The following is a 17035-nucleotide window of genomic DNA, read 5'->3' as shown; positions in this document are numbered from 1 at the left end:
ACATCCTGGATGAGTTGTTGCTGTGCCTTTGGGGTATATTTTGTATATTTCATTCCCACTCCTGGGAATGTTCACCATTTGTGGACAGTGGCTCTCACCATGGTTCGATGGAGTCCTAAGGCTGTAGAAGTAGCTTTGTAGTCTTTTGCAGACTGATGGCTGTGAATTACTTTATTCCTCATATGTTGTTGAATTTTTTTGGATCGCTGCATTTTGTTGCTTTTTTCGATTTTTTGGCTGACTTCATTTTGTCAGACAGGTTCTATTCATGTCATTTTTTGATTGAATTGGTCTGGAGGTAATCAGGCTTGGTTCTGGTCAATGTAAATGCACTCTGCTTTTCCCCAAAAATTTATGTGATTAGCCAGAGTTAATTCATGATTTAACAAGTGGTGGGGGGAAATTACTTTTTCACAAAGGGCCAGGTAGGTTTGAATAGTTTTTTTTCCCCCCTTCATAAATAAAACCATCATTTAAAGACTGCATTTTGTGTTTACTTGGGTTATCTTTGTTTGATATTTACATTTCATTATCTTAAACATTAAAGTGAGGAAACTGAAGATGCTGTGTTGGCTGCCTTCCATAGATCAGAGCTTTCGCAATAAATCATTCCTGGATATGCTACAGTCAGTGTTGTGAAAAATATTTGCCCCATTCTCAACATCTTTGGCAGTTGTCAATGATTTTCTAGTCCATATTACCACACTCTCCAGGAGTGGAGGGAAACATTATTGACTAGAACACATTAAGAGCTGAGGTTCGTGTAACTTCAGGTAAATGCAGAATATGTTTAGTAACATCTGCACAATTGATGTTACACATGCTGTCAAGTTAGAAGGAAATAATTTCCCATGACCTTATTATTGTTTGACCACTGGGTAGGTCTGTGTTGCTTTTTTAATTGTTTATTTCTCCAATCTTCGACTTTTTGTCACAACCAAAAGTCCTCAGAACAACGAGAGTCTTGTGTCAAAGCGTGCCTCGTCTTTTTGAGCCATCTCTACATTAGTAGCTTGATTGATTTGCTACATGCAAAGTGCAACCAGCATGGCTGCGGCAGCACACTGGAGCACACTGTGAGGTTGGAAACTCCGCTCCAGTGCGCCTGTCCCGGCCAAGGATGGGAAGTCCCCCCAGTAGCCTGGAACCCTCCCCGTGGTGCTCGCCCGCATGGCAGCCTGCTGCCTCCTGTGTGCCCCCCAGGCTGAGGGGAAGTGGGCAGGGCCTCTGTGCCCATTTGGCCCTGGCTAACAGGGGATGAGGTCACTCCAAATTCCCCTCTTCCCCTTTATACACTCAGACCCAGTGGCGAAGCGAGCCTACCACGGGACCCCATAATAAAACACAAATGACTCTTTAAAAAGCTTTTGGACTGATGTGCCTCATTAAAAAAACACTGGTGCCATCTTTTTTTTTTTTTAATTAATTCATCATTGTGTTTGGGGAGGAAAGTAAATCTGCTGTGTTCTGTTTTAAAATGCTGCCTTTCCTTCTGTGGGTAATTGTGCTAAGTTTGCATTCTTCGAGTAGCTTCACTAGCTTAGAACTCCTTTGCATTCATGGCTGCAATACTGGATAAATAGATGGATCAATACATTCTTGTTTACTCCTATGAGAATACAAAAGCCTCTATCCTACTCTCTTCTCTCAGCACTGGCAGATTTTTCTGCCTTTGAAGAGTGCACGAGGCAGTTACCAAATGGGCAAAACAAATCCTGCACTATACAGTACGTTTTCTCCCTTTCGGCATGCTGTGAAGTTTTCTGTCATTTTTTTCTTTGTTTGCTAATGATTGCACCCGCTGACCCATGGGGACTCGGCACAAGCTGTGTTGATGCGGTGACGGATGGAGAAGGGGGTCTGAATTAGCCATAAAATCATGACTATGGAGAGGGACTAGGCTGCGCAGAGAAATTGAAAAGAAAGTTGGCTATGTTGGCAGAATTGGGGGTTGGTGCCTATCAACGGCTGCTCCTTCCTGAAACGTGGTCACCCGAGCCTGCCCAGGCCCTGGATCCACATGTGGAACAGTTTACTGTAATGGAACTCTAAATTAGTGGTGGTTTGAAGCTGCCTGCAGCAGTAGTGTGTAATTAACTGGTTCTGTTGAAAGAGAGAGAACGAGAGAGCGACGGGATTGAGCCAGAGCCCTGGAAAAGATGCAAGATTGAGGTGTGTGTGTGTGTGTGTGTGTGTACGCGTGTGCGCGCGCAAGTGTGTATGTGTTTTAACACGTAGCTTTTTTTCTTTCCAAGCACTTGATTGCATGTGTATGTACTATGAATTTCAGATTTTGTGGTACATATACTGTGTTTTGGAAAGCTCCCTGCCTGCTTTCTCATCAAGGCATGGCGCCGCCTCACAGTGCCCCCCAGTGCCTAGAGTTTGCCACTGTTCATTTGTTACTTTTTTAATTTTTTTATAATCGGCATGTATACGTTCACCAGTTATGTCTTCTCAAAACCCTCCCTTCCAATCAACGTTGTTGACTTCATCACCACAATTTCTGTCCTAGTCCTTTCCCTCAAATTCACAAGCCACCGCAGTACCAAATTCTTTGGCTGTGCTCTTTTTCAAAGCCACATTTGTAAAAACAAGCTCATCACACCACCCACTCATAAAGTCACGCTCAGGGAGCGGTCTGCAAAAACATGAAAAAGAAAATGGGGAGGCTTTACTCGCTCTTTTTACCCTCCTGTATTAACAATCAACAGCAGTGCATGCCTGCTTCCTTGTCCGTGCCTACTGTGCGGTGTCTAAGTGACGAGTGGGCTGTGGGAGATTTGAGCCAAAATGACTTTGTGGGGTGAGAGCCTTACCTCAACATAAGCTTGTTGGAAGTGACAGCAGCAGTTAGCAATCAGTGGATCTTATTTCACCCCCAACCCCCAACCCCCACGGACCCCGTGTCTGGGCCTCTGGTCTGGGGGGGGAAGCGTCAGAGGGAGAGGGAAGCAGGCTGCTGTGCTAGGCTGGCAGCAGGAACAGAGGAGCTCTTTATAGCAGAGTTCTGGTGATTTAAATCATATGGCATAGCCTGGAATCAGTGCACAAGTCTGGAAACTCTTCAATACTGAAGAAACAAGAGTGCTTTCTCTTTTATTTTCATCTCAACCCCCACCCCCTACTCATCTAAGTTATAACTTTTTCCAAATGTCTCTCTTATCTTCTTTCCCCTCACCCATTCCCAATTTTTCTGGATTTTCCTCTGGCTCGCTCTTCTTCTCACACATTTTTATCTATTGTGGTTCCTCGCTGTCCTCTCGTTCAGGACCACCCCACCTTCCTTCTCTTGTCCTCATACCTGTTCTGATGAAGTCTGCAGATCCTTCTCGCATTATAACTGTGGATAAACTTTTCCCCATCCCAGAGAGAGCATGAATCAGGGTCTCTGAGTTGATGCGAGGTTAAACATGTTTGTGGTCCCAACAGGGAACCACTTATGTATCATGTTCATGCCAATCAGAAGGATTTATCCTTTTGTTTTATGCGGTGAAATAAGAAATAACAAGTGTGTCTCTCTTTTCTTCCCCAGAAACTGGATGTTTCCATTCAAGAGGAGTTTGTTGTTCCCCCACTAAACGCAAGGCCTCCGATCTTACTCATCCATTCTCCCATATCCTGGGAGCCTTCGAGAGGACACCAAACTTTAACGGGGATTTCCAGGGGTGACTGTTAAGTGCGTTCCCATCCGCCAGTGGGCCTGCTGGTGCATCGTCGTCATGGCTACCAACAGGGAACAGCAGGTGGGCCACATGACTGGCTTCCCACCTGCTGTCTACCCCTTCGCCTTCAACTCCATGAGAAGCCACTCTCCCTTTGACCTGCTGGCCAACAGTAGCCTTTTTGGGAGATTTGGTGCTGACCTGCCCAAAGAGATGGCTGCACTCTGTAAGTTCTTCTCATTAGTGTATGTGTTTGACTCCCTCTCGTGTGTCATTTTTCTTTCCAGCCCTTACTACGTACAGTATATGGCCCATATTCATTTGGCCTCCTTGCTTTTAACAATTTGGGCAGCCACTGCAAAGTGGAAAATATGGTTTCCTAAATTGCACTTCATTACATGTATTTTTGTAGACACGGAAAACTTTACGGTCAGCTTGTGATATAGGACGAGTGCTGTAAAAAATATCCCACAATGGAACCATAAGGAAAAAGTCCACTTTCATCAATACAGTGATTACACAGCCCCTGTGGTTACCTTATAGAGGTTTGTATATGGTGCGGTCGTGTCTGCAAGCTCTGCCTCTGTATGTGCGTGCAAGAGTGCGCGTTTGAGCCTAGCAGGGCCTTTAGAGCAGGCAACCCACAAGTCTGCAATTAAAGACCAAACAGAATTCTTCTAGTGTGAGTGGATGAGTACCCCTAGCACCGACAAATATTCAACAATATACAACAGATGTTGAAAGAAAAGCCTCTCAATAATCTGGCTACTTTTTAAAATTAGCAAAAGGAAAAATTATAATCAGAACCATTCACCTTTGTTGGGAGGCTGTCATCCTTAAGTTCCTGATGTGTGGTTCTGGGTTGTAGTCTACAACATGTCCACAGAAGGCACTGTTGTCCTCTGGAGTGCCAGGATGGGATTATGATGTATGTATGGGACATGGAGCACAAAGAGAGGATTGTTGGCAATCAGGAGTGTTTTTATGCTGTGGAAAAAGGCAGATCAACCCCCGCAGTCACACATTGAAGTAATGGTAGTTATTTTTCATATTTGTCCAATCACATTTGGGAGAGTATGACACAACTGCAGCACTACTTGCAGTTTGGGATTGTGTTTAGAGAAGAGCACCAGAGAAAAGAGGGTGCAGGTTTTTTTGGGGGGCGTATAGGCAATGGTGAGAAGAATTTATTTGAAATTTTATACTTGTGCTGTGAAGGGGTGGCAGGTGGTGTTAAAGCTTCTTTATACTCGTGCGGGCGGCGACCGCGCTGGCGTCACTGCGGCTGTCCTGCGTGTAGTTTGCCTTTATACTCGAGCGCAACCCACGCACGCAGTTTTGAAAATGTACTGCAGTTCACCTCCAAGTCTGGGGTGTCGCTACGGCTGTTATTGGCTAGGACACCACAGGGTGGAGTGTCCTCTGCATTTTCTCGCCATTTCCGGTAGCCTTTTTTCCTTTCCTTTCTGGAACAAGGAACAAAGCAACAACAATGGCGACCGTGGAACAGTGTCTGCTAGAAACAAATGGACCTCGACAACCGGATAATATGTTTAATTATGCTGCAAAATCGATCAAGAAGGCGGCGGCTTAGATGGTATATAGAACCAAGGGGCACGCTGAGTACGTCATCACAGCATGTGACTAAAATGGACCAATCACGAGAGATAATCTCTGCAGCATTCTTCGCGCAGCAACAATTTTTGCCGTGTGCACGTCAGGCTACGCAGAGGGGTTCGACGGTCTTGTGATGCAATGTGGGCGTTGTTGGCCGCGCGAGCACGGGACTATAAAGAGGCCGAGTGGAGAGGCTATAGTGGGTGGCAACAGCTGAGTACCCCCCCACCCCCCGCCAAACCAAACCAATCCCGCCTGTGTGTGCATACCCATTCCACCGCCCCCCCCAACTTAACCACGGCATGCCTGAGCACCTCTCCAGCCTTTCAGCTGTCAATCACTACCTCACACCCCCACTTCGCAGTTGCTACTCACCTAATCCTCAAGGTATTTTCACAGAACCCGAGAGAGAGAGAGAGAGAGAGAGAGAGAGAGAGAGGGAGGGAGGGAGGGAGGGAGGGAGAACACCTGGGGGTGATGTCCCAGTGTGCTGGGTTCCAAGAACACACCCTGCTAGGAAAACACACAGATACACACATGCAAACACAAGAGCAGAGCCACCCCTCCTTCCCACTCTCGCCCCTGGACTCACAGCGCACGTCTTTCATCCAAAAGATAAAGCCGACCCTCCCCTTGACGCAGAATGAAATCCCAGTGCACTGACAGATGGAGTCTTTTGGTGTTTCGCAGTGGCATCAAACAAAAAACAAATATCAAAGCTTAAGCAAGTCCACGCTCTGAAGGTTCATACTTGATAGCTTGTGCTGACACATCTGTGCTGCATGGCGGGACTGTGGTCCACGTGGGTAAAGGGACACAGACTAAGCTCTCGAGACGAGCTTAAACAAGGCCAGGGTCAAAGTTTGAAGTCGGGCTCATCGTGACAATTAGCTTCTGTACAGCGAGAGATCTTTCTTGGCTGACGAACCAGTGTAGTAGTTGGCTTTGCACTATTTATTACACCTCAAAATGACTCGCGGTCTGCTTGTGGCTATGATTATCATTATTCTCATTAGGGTCACGGATCAGCTGGAGGGATTGTTGTTAGGTGTACAACTAGCTTTAGTCAGCCAAAATATTCAAATATTCAAAACCGCTCTCAGTCTAATGCATTACATTAATACACCACTAAAAACTGCAAATATACACAAACACACTGGTAATGTTGAATTCAGCCATTCATTTCCTATATCGCTTGTCCTAATATGGGTTTCATGTGAGCTGGAGCCTATCCCAGCTGGCTTTGGGAGAGAGGCTGTGTACACCCTTGACTTGTTGCCAGTCATTCGCAGGGCACATAAGCCAACATTCTCAGTTACATTCACACCTAAAAACAACGTAGAGTCTTCAGTGAACTTAGCATGTATATTTTTGGAATGCAGGAGGATGCCGGAATACCCGGATGAAACCCACGCACGCACGGGGAGAGCATGCAAACTCCATACAGGAAGGGCGGAGCCCAGATTGGAACACCCAAACTCAGAACTGTGAGGTGGATGTGCTAACTCTTCATTATTCATTATTATTATTATATTATTAACTAAGTTTGTGTCGCAACAGTAAAGAGGCTTTAATTATTGTTCCAAAACACTTCCGGACAAGTGACAGTTCTGAAATAAAGCCTTTTAATTAATTCCTTTTTCCAGTAAATTAAAATAAATATATTAATGTTTATCATAAAATGAGACAGGATCTTCATTTCGTGCCAAGGAGTGTTAAGGCCACACACAAATTTTTAAAAGACATAATAGGAAAATAAAGTGATAAAATTATGAAAAGAAATTCCCAATGTTGACAATAAAGTTGTAATATTATGAGAGTGTTTTGATTTTACAAAGTTGTCCTATAACAAGCATAAATGTAGTTACATTAAGATGAGGACTGTTAGCTTTGGTAAGTTTCAAAAACACTGAAATAGAAATATTTAATGATATATTACCTAATAAAAGTATGACATTTCTCAAGTGAGAAACAGCGAGTGCTCATTTCAGACTATTGCATTTACATTTGTGTGGAAAGGTTGACTTTCATTTGTTAAAATAACGATACAAATAAGAAGAAAATAGTTGATTGGTAATATTTAAACTTTTTTTTTCCATTTGTTCTTCATTCTCCTTGGGAAATGTCAGGCTTGTCGGTCTTCTACTGTATGTGTGCAAAAATTGTTTTCCGGGGGGAAAAAAAACATCAAATATGATCAAACTCTTCTTGAGGTGCACTTTTTACCAACATTCAACATTGTCAGTTTTGTGCCACTTGATGATTAAATGTGTTAATCAGTTGTAGTGACCTGCTGAAAGTCACTTTACTAATACTATACTACTATATACAACCCCGGCACGGTGAAGGACTGGTTAGAGCGTCTGCCTCACAGTTCTGAGGACCTGGGTTCAAATCCCGGCCCCACCTATGTGGAGTTTGCATGTTCTCCCCGTGCTTGCGTGGGTTTTCTCCGGGCACTCTGTTTTCCTCCCACATCCCAAAAACATGCGTGGTAGTTTAATTGACAACTCTAAATTGCCCGTAGGTGTGACTGTTTGTTTGTATTTGCCCTGCGATTGGCTGGCAGCCAGTTCAGGGTGTACCCCGCCCCCAGCACGCCCGCGACCCTAATGAGGAGGCTCAGAAAATGGATGGATGGATATATACAACCCCAATTGGGATGTTGTGTTAAACATAAATAAAAACAAATACAATGATTTGCAAATCATGTTCAACCTATATTTAATTGAATACACAACAAAGACAAGATATTTAATGTTTAAACTGATGAACTTGATTGTTTTTAGAATATAATCATTAACTTTGAATTTTATGGCTGCAACACATTCCAAAAAAGATGGGACAGGTGGCAAAAAAGACTGAGAAGGTTGAGGAATGCTCATCAAACACCTGTTTGGAACATCCCACAGGTGAACAGGCTAATTGGGAACAGGTGGGTGCCACGTTTGGGTATAAAAGGAGCTTCCCTGAATTGCTCAGTCATTCACAAGCAAAGATGGGGCGAGGTTCACCTCTTAGTGAACAAGTGCGTGAGAAAATAGTCGAACAGTTTAAGGACAATGTTCCTCAACGTACAAGAAAAGGTGATGTAAAACAGTGGTAAACATGACCCTGTCCCAGCTTTTTTGGAACGTGTTGCAGCCATAAAATTCTAAGTTAATGATTAGTTGCTAAAAACAACAAAGTTGATCAGTTTGAACATTAAATATCTTATCTATGTAGTGTATTCAATTAAATGTAGATTGAACATGATTTGCAAATCATTGTATTCTGTTTTTATTTATGTTAAACACAACGTCCCAACTTCATTGGAATCGGGGTTGTACTATAATACTATAGCGGCATCATTCTATACTAAATGTTAGCGCACAGGAACAAAGGGCCTTGGTTTGGACATTCCCCAGGCCCTGAATTTCCTCTCCTTCCACTTCTTCACCAGGTGTCGCCTTAACAAGCCTGCTCATTGTTGTCAGGAGCGTCTTTGGGCCAGACTGAGAAAATACCTTCCACTTAAAGGGAGTTGAGCTGTAGATATTTGTGTGTTTCGCAAATAGTGCTGCATTCTTGTCCAGCTTCATAGCTCTGTGTATAATTGCCTGGGTGACACCTTCTATTGTTGAGCGCTGTGCCAACAGGTCGGAGCACCCACCGCCACTGTGCTCTTTTGGCACCGGTCTGTCTTTGGAAATACCTCTTTTGCACACAGATGGGAAGAGACGGCACAGGGGAGAGATGTCGTAGCCGGCCTGTGTTTGTGCACGCTTTGAGTGATGTCTTGGCATCATTTCGAAATGGAATAAGACAACAATCACGCTTGAACTTTTACACGTCACAGGAGGCTGATTTGTCCAAATGTGTTTAATAGCCGGGAAAGGAGTTTGTTCATCCATGAGAGGAGCCTTTTCCCAGTGTGCTGTAGGGGAGGCCAGTATCAGCTGATCCCTGTCATTATGGGAGTCCTTCAAACAAACAGTTGGAAGCCCATTAAGGCCACTTACTATGAGATAATATCAGCATTGAGCCAGTGAAACACCTCTTTAAGCTTTCGTCAATCGGGGCCGGAGCCCTGGCCTCCAAGTCAGCCACAGGGATGTTTTGAAAAGCTATTCGGTCATTTCCTTCAGCCCACACGGCAAAGACCGAATTCTGAGGTCTCCAATTGATGGTTCAAAGCCTCATGTAGACTTTTATCTGCTGATGTGACCTGAAAATGCGAGAGCGGCTCAGATGTGAAAACTGGAACACGGTGGGATGAAATTAAAAGCATGATAGTCATAGAAAGGAATGAATGACATGTTGGAACTTGTGGTAACAACTGCCTGCATCTGCTCACTTGTGCCTCTTGTGGAGATGACAGGAACAGTTGTCTTGTTACATTTCGATGCAAGTCACATATGGATTGGAACAGCTCACACCCACATAGACACACTGGCATTAACATAGTAGCTGCCAGGCATGAATGCACATATTTGCGCCTACACAATCTTCACTCAGAACAGCTGTAAAAAGGAAAACTGACATAATTAAAAACACTCCTTGCGTTCCTCTGAAACAAACATAGAGTTCTTGTTGGCATATGGAGCTCGGGGAGTTATATAAGGGCCATTTTGGTGGGAAATGAGGTTTGTGAGAGAATGTGAAAGTGCATATTGAAATTGAGGCGAAGGACAGCAGGAAAGGACGTCAAATATCTGAGTGAAGCCTTCTCTGATGGGTAGGGGTGAGCACAGCACAAACAGCACATTGTAGTGCTCTATTTATTTTAATAAAGATTGAAGTGCTGGGTTTCAGCCTTGCCCGAGGTAGCTGTCAAGAACATTAATTTGGATATGCGTGGATGCATATTTTGTGCTTACTTGAGTGCACGTATGTATTTAAGAAGAGACATTTAACTGTGCATGGGTACATGAGCTCAATTTCCCTTACAAGCCAGGATGACCTCACGCCCCCCTGCGCTCTTCCTGCATGCTCTTTACAACTATGTTCTGGCCTCGCTTTTTGACACAAAACTGCTGCAGGACACACAATTCGTCTCTGACCACTGCTGTTTTTCTTGATGGCATTTACTGTTTCATTTGCTGTATTGGAGGGTAAGTGCAATGATCTCAGCTCAAGGTGGAAAAGTGACATCCTTACACAACTTCAATAAAAAATATTACATTTGTGTTCATCGTAGCCAAAACTAAATCTAAAGCGATCATAATCACAAATTCTGCCTTTACGAATATAACAATACTTAGTTTGGATTGACACTGTCAGAGAAGTATTAATTATTCATATTATTATTATTATTTTAACATTATGGCAGGCCTAGTAGTTAGCATGTGTGCCTGACAGTTCTGAGGGGTTAGAATCTCGAGTTTGCATGTTCTCCCCATGTTTGTGTGGATTTTCTCCAGCTTCCTCCCAAAATATATGTTAATTGAAGACTCTAAATTCGTCATAGATGTAAATGTGAACATGAATGGTTGTTTGTCTGTATGTGCCCTGTGATTGGCTGTTAACCAGTCCAGGGTGTACCCCACTCTCGCCCAAAGTCAGCGGGAATAGGCTCTAAAAAAATGAGAGCAATCAGTATACAAAATGGATGGATGAATTTAAAATTACTGTGTTTGTCTATATTTGTAGTTTTCAGTGGTCTAATAATGTACTGCAATTTAGAGAGCTGTTTCAAATAGTTTGGTGAACGACACAAGAGCGTCTGCCTCACAGTTCTGAGGACCGGGGTTCATTCCCCGGCCCCGCCTGTGTGGAGTTTGCATGTTCTCCCCGTGCCTGCGTGGGTTTTCTCCGGCCACTCCGGTTTCCTCCCACATCCCAAAAACATGCATGGTAGGTTAATTGACGTCTCTAAATTGCCCCTAGGTATGAATGTGACTGCGAATGGTTGTTTTTTTATGTGTGCCCTGCGATTGGCTGGCAACCAGTTCAGGGTGTACCCCGCCTCCTGCCCGATGATAGCTGGGATAGGCTCCCGCACTCCCATGACCCTTGTGAGGATAAGCGGATCAGAAAATGGATGGATGGATGGATGGATATTTAAGTAAATTTGACCTCGATTCCTCAAGTACACGTGCACGGAAAGTCATGACTTTCTGCTAATTGTGGTGCACCCATTGAAATGTTATGAGCATCTAAACCTCATCAGATATAAAAGAGCCATCTGCCTCCTGTCATCACTGCTCTAGCGGCCATGATCTACACAGCGAATTAGCCATGCTAGCCCCGGTCCGTTTGTGTGCTCTTTTGCTGGTGACAGCTTGTGTAGCGTTGCTCGTCCTTGATCTATCAGTGACGCTTGAGCCGCCTCGCCTTTCATAAACAATTCTGCATCATCTGACATCCCTGCTTTCATCTCCCCGGGTCGTCACCGGTCGTAAGATGACAGTTTACTGAGGCTCCTTTGTGGAAAGAAATTCCCCTCGCGTTGCTATTTATTTATTTATTTTATTTATTTATTTATTTTAACCGATGCTGGTCATGATTCACCAAATAAAGCAGGATTGGACTCTTTGTTTTCCTGACAATTTAAGCACCCAGGAGTTTTTTTGTGAAATGGATAGTCCGTGCTAGATCTGCTTCTCCAATGATATCCACCTAAACCCTAGTGGCTTATGCACTCTCAAGTTCCCTCACCCGCTTCTCTCTCCTTTCGCTTTCTCTGCAGCCTTCCCCTTGGATTTCCTCTTGTTATCCCTTTTTTTCAAGTTGGAGCCAATTGCCCTAAGTCCTGGAAACTTGCAGAAACATTTCAGGCGCTCAGGCCTGCTTTGGAAGAGGAGAGGAGAGGAGAGGAGAGCAAAGTCTGCTAAGGTTGCCACTAAAGCAGAGGCTACAAATTCTGCCGCAGCCCTGACAAGATGACTTATGTAGATAAAGAGGCTACTATGAAAACTGGGAGGGGGTAGGGTCTCCAGAAGGCGTGGGTGGGCACCGTGGCGCAAGTCTGCACGCCCTCCACTCCTATGTGAAAAACATAGGATCGTTTTTGGGGCGTAGCTGCTAAAATATATATATATTTTTGTCATCCCACACAATTTGAGTAGCAACATGTCATGACAGTGGAGCCACAGAGAGAGAAAAAGGTTGCTGAAAGATGTCCAGTGCTGATAATGTTGTGAAAAGTAGCACTATGTTCAGCCTTGGGGGGGGGGGTGAGCATGTAATATAGGTGCCGCTAACACTCTCATATAACTCATGCATCTTTCTGCCCATTTTCCTGCTCACTGACACATCAGGCATCTTTTAGAGATATAATGTGCCAGTTAGATGAGTGAAAAAGATTACATCTTCATGTCAAAGCTGAACGTGTAAAACTGGCTGCTACTTGATGGATGGGACACAGAGGAACTGTAGGCTTATGCAATTTTCTCTGATCAGCTCAGCAACACCTTGAAAATTGCAAAAAAAAAAATGTAACTACTAGTTAGAATATGTCTGGAATCCTTGCGTGTAACTTGAATCTGGACTGGTGTTCAGTGTCTCTATCATCACCGTCAATCTGTTTCTGCATGTCCACACACTGCACACATGGTGACTTCAGTAGTGGAAAAATGTTGCATTCCTCCACTCACACAACCAGCGTGCTACCGTTGCCATTTAAAAAGAAGCCATCTTTTATTGCCTCACACACCACTGTGTTGTTGACTACTCGGCTGGAACCTCAATGACTGTATACAGAGGAAGCTGCAACAATGTGTTGTATACGTCTTATCTGTAATCGGCATCACAGCGCCAGACAGTAGTAAAGCCTGATTTTCTTGGACTTCAACACAGGTGTATACTTTAAGGCCACTTGGTTCAGCTTGCTTCCTTCTTGCCTATATAGAAGGATAGGTGACACATGATTGTTACAAAATCATATCACTAGAGGCACTGCGAACAAAAGCTGGCATTCTCCCTGCACACAGAGACGTCACACAATATCAGTTGGCAGCCAGGCCTGAAAATAAAACATTCCCCAAACCCGAAACAAAAGCGTAGAACTTTGTAAACTAAAACAAATCATGCAGTCAGGAAAAACTGGCGTTGGGGAACTTTTTAAAATGGCGGGGTTATGCTCATGAAGGGAAGCAACAGAAAGCGATGGAGAGACATGTGAGCCAAAAAGTGAGGAACCAGGGCAAGATAAGTTTCTTTTGGGGGGAAAGTTAGTGGCCCAGGGGGGGTTTCTTCTTGAGTTCAATCTCTCTGGCCGGGGAAGGAAGGGGAGGAGTGTGGGGAGGCAGGGACCGGCCTGGGTCAGCAAGCAGAATGTGTGAGTATGTGTAGATTAGATGTCTAAACTCACTCCACAAAAGCCTCTCAAAATGCTGGAAGACTCTCTCAATACGGTGGGCCCATAAGTGGACAACCTGGCTTTAGGCATTTATATTCTGCTCTCGACCACAGTAAAATGGTAAAACCAGAAAAGAAGACTAAGGCCCATTAATCTACAAAAACAAGAGTTTGAACATTTGGCTTTCTGTGCTGTATTATAAATGGGTTGCGTTGCAGCTCCATGGAACGGAGAGAAGTTTTGGCAAACTAATGCTGATATTACACTGAACATGTGAATACCAAAGGGTTAGTTAACTTTATTTTTCAGCATGCTCTGAAAAGAGATGCTATTGGAAAAAAGGCAAGAAGGAGATGAAATATGTGTGTGAAAGGAAAGCTTATGAATCATAAATATGTAGCTCGTAGTTGTGATTATTTAATCTGAAACGCACCCAGAAGCAGGACCAATTGTTGTGCGGAGAGAAACAAAGAAAGAAACAGTTTGATAACAAACTGCCAGCAGAGGCATCCTTGATAACGGTTTGTTATCTAACCTTTTTGTACTATTGTTGCTGTCATAAAGCTTCCACTTTATGACCTGACAACTCTATGAGGAACCACATAAAAACTACTGATGTTTACTGTTTGTTGCAACAAAGAATGCGTGACCTGCTGTGTGTGTGTGTGTGTGTGTGTGTGTGTGTCTACACTACGTGATGTTGACGTGACCTGGAAAAAGATAGGCGCTCAACGTGAAGGAAAGGTTTCAAGTCAATGGGCCATTCAATCGAAATTGTTCAAGATGTGAAAGTGCATTTTCTTTCATGAGACAGGAAAAGGAGTGAAGTGTTAGACAGAGGAGGGGGAAGAGAAGGGGACAGAATACACTGGGTGTTTATGGAGAGCCTAGCCAGCAGCACAGATTGACAGGAAATTGTGTCTTTTTTGCCTGCTGGGCTGTACCACTTGTACTGATCTGACAGGGGGAGATGAATGTGAGGAGCTCACAGACTGAAGCCATTGTATTATCATATATCTCCCATTCTATAAGGCTGTTTGTTTTAGCACCGCCAGAGTCTATCTGTCTGCTGTGCAACAGTTAGGACTGGTCTTATTTATGGTCAGCGGAGCGCCTATTGATTTGCTTTTGACGAATTAGCCCTGCAAGGGCACGGCTGCGCTGTTTAAATGTAATTGTTTTAGCTAAATGAAAATGAATGAGAGAAGACCGAAAGTGCAATAAAGCCTCAAGTGGAAAAAAAAAGGCTTCTCAAAAATCAGTGGACCTTCATGAATCCATCACATGTGCATTTGGAGCAGGGTCAAGTGAACCTGTGAGAAGTGTGTCCGGCACATGGTGTGTTTGTGTGTGTTTGTGTAACAGTGCTATTTGTCTGTGTAAATGCACTGCAGGGATAGAGTAAGGCAACTCTCATTCATCACTGTTAAAACATTTCCAGAGAAAGAGCTGCCCATCCTCTGTTCCCTCGGAAAAACTGAGAGGAGGGAGGGACTTGTCCTGGCATCTGGTTTCTGGGTTCAACCACAGCACAATGTCGTCGTCCCCCCCCCAATCCCCAACACACCCCAACTTTGCTCTCTCTCTCTGTTTCTCACACACTCACGTGCACACCCTGGTAGTGGTTGGAGTTTGATATGGCTATGATTGGAGACGGAGGTTCAGAAGAGGTAGTTGAGGGCGCTCATATTTACTGCAGGGCCAACTGGGGGAGGTGCAATTAAAAAAAAAAAAAAAAAAAAAAAACAGGACAGAGACCAGGTTTCAATGTAGCCCGGCGGGAGGAGCGAGGGCAAGGCTACGCTTGTTTTTGTTTGAGGCTTGGAATATAAAACACAAACGTAACTGGCACAATATGGCAAAAGAAGAATGGAAATAAAGTTTTGTCCTCTAACCAGATCAGCTCTTCCTCCTGTGCAGGCTCTGCTGGCCCGGCCCCCGATTCTCTTCTCCAGCCCTCCCCTCCCTCTCTGGCATTCTAGCTCTCTCTCCTCCCCCCTCTGTGAGCGTCACACAGAGGCAGTTGGTTCACTCCGCAGTGTCTGGGTCTCAGGGAGAGCTGCGAGAGGGTGTTATTTAGGTCTGTTACAGTAGACGGGGAGTAGCTCAAGCAGGACAGGCAGGGGGAAGACACGAGAATCACGCCCAGCTCAGCCCAGCTCAGCCCAGCCCAGCCCAGCCCAGCCCAGCCCAGTCCAGTCCAGTCCAGCGCCGCTCAGTCAGTCAGGCAGGAACCAGATCTGCATTCCAGCTGAGAGGGGAAGAGTGGAACTCGGGCAAAGAGAGACGAGCGACGAAGAGGAACGGCGGCATTTCCAGCTAGCTGTTGCTGCAGTTTGTTGCAGCCGCTGACGTGAGCAGCGCCAGCAGGGCAAAAGAGACTGAGGACTTGTAGAGAGAGAGATTTTTCCTTAGGGGTGGGCGGAGGGGGGGGGGGGGGGGGGGGTGCCATGTTCGACTGCATGGAGGCGTTGGGAATGGGCCCCCGCCAGCTCTATGATGTCACCAGCCGCGGCACATGCGTGCTGCGGAAGGCGAGCCCCTTCTTCGCGGGGTTGGACCCCTTCGCTTGGACAGGCAGTGCCAGCATTCAGTGTAAGTGACATCCTGTCTTGCTTTCTCACATGACACAACTATTCCTCTCTGGCACACACACTCACACCCACACACTTACTCCCTAGTTCGCTTTCTTTCATAGCTGGCTTGTTTACCCCTCAGGGCTCAGCCAATGGGGCTGCTGTCAGGGGCTACCGAGCAGCACAGGAAGAGACTGGGACAGTCTCCTCTCCTCCTCTTCCCACACCCCTCAGCCCACAGCTGGTTTGAGCTGCTCAGTCATCTGAGAGAAACTCTGCTATGATATGATATGCTCAGTGTGTGTGTGTGTGTGTGTGTGTGTGTGTGTGTGTGTGTATGGGAGAGAGAGTGAGAGAGAAACAGAGAGTGTGTCTGTGGTGCTTGCCTGGCCTTAATCCACATTTCGTCATGTAGGCTTGACACCAGAAAAAAAAGGGTTCTGGTGCGGTTGTCATGAAATGTTAATGACAAATGGAGCCTTTTCAATATTACAGATGATAAAAGTTGAACGTAGTCCACTGCACCATTGAAAAGGTCGAAGGTTTGTTTACGCTTTTGAATACTAGACGGATAATGATATTCCTCTCGAGTCTAACACGAAGCCATGAATTAATAAGTAGGTGAATTATTTAACGGGCAAATGAATGAATAAATCAGAAATGCGGAATGCGCACGGGGGGATTTGTTTCTTCCCTTAGTTGTCTCATCTCGTCCCTCCGACTGGGACAACAAGCCCAGCTGTGGACAGGCAAAACTGTGGCCCATTTCCATGCCCTGTTGCTGTCTGAGAAAGTATGGAAGATTAGAAAAGGAGTGAATGTGTGTCTATGCGTGCATGATATGGTGGGCGAAGTATGAAGGAAGTTGCGATAGTGGAAACAAATCTTTGAGATGG

General features: G+C 44.9%; 1 protein-coding gene across 5 annotated transcripts in view; it reads left to right on the top strand.

Moving 5' to 3' along the window:
• The window catches only part of rarga (retinoic acid receptor gamma a), a 51646-nt gene that overhangs the window by 13782 nt on the left and 20829 nt on the right, over positions 1–17035 (top strand). For 4 of the 5 annotated variants that reach the window (XM_061675599.1, XM_061675624.1, XM_061675607.1 and 1 more), the window contains one exon: positions 3536–3891. In XM_061675599.1, the coding sequence (XP_061531583.1) occupies positions 3723–3891 (169 nt within the window). In that variant the 5' untranslated portion in view covers positions 3536–3722. Of the gene's footprint in view, positions 1–3535; positions 3892–15405; positions 16159–17035 lie in introns of those variants that run through there. The other variant, XM_061675630.1, reaches the window with a different exon arrangement.

Source organism: Phycodurus eques, chromosome 1 (assembly GCF_024500275.1).
Source record: "Phycodurus eques isolate BA_2022a chromosome 1, UOR_Pequ_1.1, whole genome shotgun sequence".
NCBI classification, from domain to species: domain Eukaryota; kingdom Metazoa; phylum Chordata; class Actinopteri; order Syngnathiformes; family Syngnathidae; genus Phycodurus; species Phycodurus eques.
The sequence above is the reverse complement of the archived record's forward strand: the minus strand, read 5'-3'. Positions and strand labels throughout refer to the sequence as shown.